Source organism: Henckelia pumila, chromosome 2, assembly GCF_033568475.1.
Source record: "Henckelia pumila isolate YLH828 chromosome 2, ASM3356847v2, whole genome shotgun sequence".
Classification (NCBI taxonomy): Eukaryota; Viridiplantae; Streptophyta; class Magnoliopsida; order Lamiales; family Gesneriaceae; genus Henckelia; species Henckelia pumila.
Genome location: NC_133121.1, coordinates 199714620 through 199717657, shown reverse-complemented (window position 1 = coordinate 199717657; position 3038 = coordinate 199714620). Strand labels below are relative to the sequence as shown.

The 3038-nt window shown below is 33.3% G+C and overlaps 1 protein-coding gene across 1 annotated transcript; it reads right to left on the bottom strand.

Moving 5' to 3' along the window:
* Positions 1 to 1270: 1270 nt before the first annotated feature.
* On the bottom strand, positions 1271 to 2322 carry LOC140884533 (uncharacterized protein At4g08330, chloroplastic). The gene is made up of 2 exons (XM_073291314.1): positions 1853 to 2322; positions 1271 to 1414 (listed from the first exon to the last, which is right to left on the bottom strand). The coding sequence occupies exon 1, from the start codon at positions 2232 to 2234 to the stop codon at positions 1854 to 1856; it is 381 nt and encodes a 126-aa protein (XP_073147415.1). The 5' UTR covers positions 2235 to 2322; the 3' UTR covers positions 1271 to 1414; position 1853.
* Positions 2323 to 3038: the final 716 nt, after the last annotated feature.

The following is a 3038-nucleotide window of genomic DNA, read 5'->3' as shown; positions in this document are numbered from 1 at the left end:
TATCTCATTTAGCTTCAAACTTTCATCTTGCTATTTTCAGATTTCAGCACTGCATATTCTCCCTAGTTCCATTAGATTTCGAGCAGCTTGTTTTAATTCTTTGTATTGTAAATTTTATGCATATTTCATTTCAACTAATGGTGAAATTAATTCGACTGTCATTATTGAATTTTTCAGATTTATTTTCATCACTTCTAAAAATTATTTTCCTTAGTTTTGTCATTATTGAATTTTTCAGATTTATTTTCATCACTTTTAAAAATTATTTTCCTTATTTTTCGACGTCTTACGGTTACCCAGAAGATGATAAATGACCGTTGAATCGGGACTTTAACATAAACATTTATTTTAGAAAAAAAAATTAATTTTTTTGTATTTTGGCACAATTCGTGCATGACATGCATTCAACACGCCCTTTAGCCGAATTTTCCGTGCAAAGTTGCAAACAACTAGCTAATCCAATTACTAAAAAATAACATAATGCAGACAAACTTTAGAGTAATAAAAGAATCGCTATAACCCTTTACAAAATAATTTATTAATTGATCTAAAAAAACAGAATAATGAACTTGAGATCAAAATCTTTTTGATCTCTTTCATTATTGCCCGCATTTTTTTATCAATGAATTAACGTAGCATAACGAATGTGCCAAAAATTTATTGCAAGACACCTATTTGACAAGTCGTTAAATTGAATGATCAAAACGGTCTGGATTTAAATCGCGCTGAGTACGTGATATGTTTAGTCAGTTAGATTGAGTTTGAGTCAATCAACTACCTCCACTGGCACCACATACATTACATTTTGACCGGCTAATTATTATACAAAGGAGGTCCTTTCATTCAATCTAACATATACACAATGATGAACAATAAATCTGTGATGAATCAACAGCAGCGCTGAACATCTGAAGCGAGAACACAAAAACTTTTTCGTTTGTCAAACACATTCCTTCACAAATGGCACAAATTCTACCATCTCCTAAATTATCAGGAAAAGGTTGCCAAGGGTGAAGTACCACGAAGTCATGTTTTCAACGGAAATCACTAATTTTTCATCTATAGCAAATGGAGAAGGCTGTCACGGAATTGTTGTTTTCATCGTTAGTTTTTCAAAATTTTCTAAAATTTTGTATATTTTACCGACCGTTCCATAGAAAAACATAAACAAAACTAGACAAGTACCCTCCTCTCGGACTGTTTCGGAGAACCATTATTCTTGCTCAATCACCAACCACAAATACAGAATCACTAACAAGTAATCTGCAAGTAATAAATCAAGCACTTGCTCATCTATCAAACATAACAATCACAGACACCAAAAGGAATAGCAGAAAAATTGTGCAACACCTCAATTCCCTTACAATTTATCCAAGAAAAAGACCCAAAATTTACACCAAGCAAAACCCATCACCTGATCATTAAATTCTAGGAGGCAAAGGGTGAAATACCATAGCAACGTGTTTTGACCGAAGATCGCCCATTTTCATTCAACAAGCAATGGGAATGGCTGTCGAGAAACATTTCTGGATATTTATTTCTCTGAATTCTTTTTCACTAAACTTTCTCCCAAAAGTTTTGAAATTTCAATAGAACTGAACCCGTCATCTCTATGGCCGACGAACCATGATTCCGATGACAACTAAAACACTCATTGGAAAGAAATCTGAAATGAATAACTCAACAGCAGCACTGAAAATATCTGAAGTTATAATATACAAAATATCTTATTAATCTCTATCAAACATATCTTCGGACACCAACAGTAATGGTACAAAATTTTCCCAACAACTCAATTCACTCAAAATAAAAAAAAAAAGGCCCAACCATTTCCAGATCATGAATTCAGGACATCAAGTTTGAGAATGAATCGCCAAAGCCTTGTTCTTGAACCTGTACCTAGGGTTTCTCGGAATGACCTGACTCGGGCCCATACCAAACTGCCCAATTCCATCGGTTAACGGCGGCCCGTCATCGTAGATGTATCCCACGAGCTTCCCGCAGCTATTGCACAGAATCTTGGTGCGTTTCCTCTGGATTCCCCAATAGTTTAGGGTTTCGAAGAAGGGGCGGATTTTGTCTTCCTTCTGGAACCTGAACTTGTAGGAGTCGACGCTGGAGAAGGAGACGGAGTTCTTGTTGCCGGCTTCGAAGTAGAAATCGGGTGGGTATAGGTTGGCGGAGTGGAGGTTAAGATTCGTCCCGCACTCCTTGCAGCAGTAGATGGACGCCATTGATGGTGCACCGAGGAATTTGCGCAAGGTTTGGTTTTATCCAATGAAGAATTGAATTGAATTGAAGGTTCAAAGAAGCGTGTCTGCCTTAGAACGGACTTTTCAGCCTCCATCTTGGAGTTTTACTTTCACACACTTCATCTCTCTTATTTATTATTATATTATATTATATAGTTAATACTCTCTCAGTTTCAATAATATTGTCCACGTTTCTTTTTTTGTTTGTCCCAAATATATAATTATATACCATATTCAGTAATATTTTTTTTTTACACTTTTTTACTAATATACCCCTTATTAACTACACCTTGAAAATTGTGCAATCATTTTTTAATACATTAAATAGGAATAAAATAAAAAATTTATATAAAATTTGCTTTTCAAATAAATTTTTCTTAATTTATGTGAAAAACAAAATAATACAATGTAATCGAAACGGAAAGAATAAAAACAAACATACTTTGGAATAATAGAATCCGAAACAAAATTAGATAACTCAATAAAATGATTATGACAATCGTATTGTAACATTTGACAATTCATTGTTAAATATTATTCATATGTTATTGATTTTGAAATAAAAATATTTGTTTAATTATTTTTTTAAAAAATTGACTACTTAATTTTTGTCATGTCTTTTTTTACGGTATCATTTTATTTTGTTATTTGTCTTATTCTCTCAATACATTTTTGGGCAATTAATGATACACTATTGTAACACTCCAGATCCGATTACAGTCCTCACTGTATCAACACGAGTTTTTTCAGCATGCTTATGTCTTCATTCACACACATCCTGAGAAA

Excerpts from the sequence above, each read along its gene's own strand:
- LOC140884533 (XM_073291314.1), bottom strand. The coding sequence starts at position 2,234 with ATGGCGTCCATCTACTGCTGCAAGGAGTGCGGGACGAATCTTAACCTC.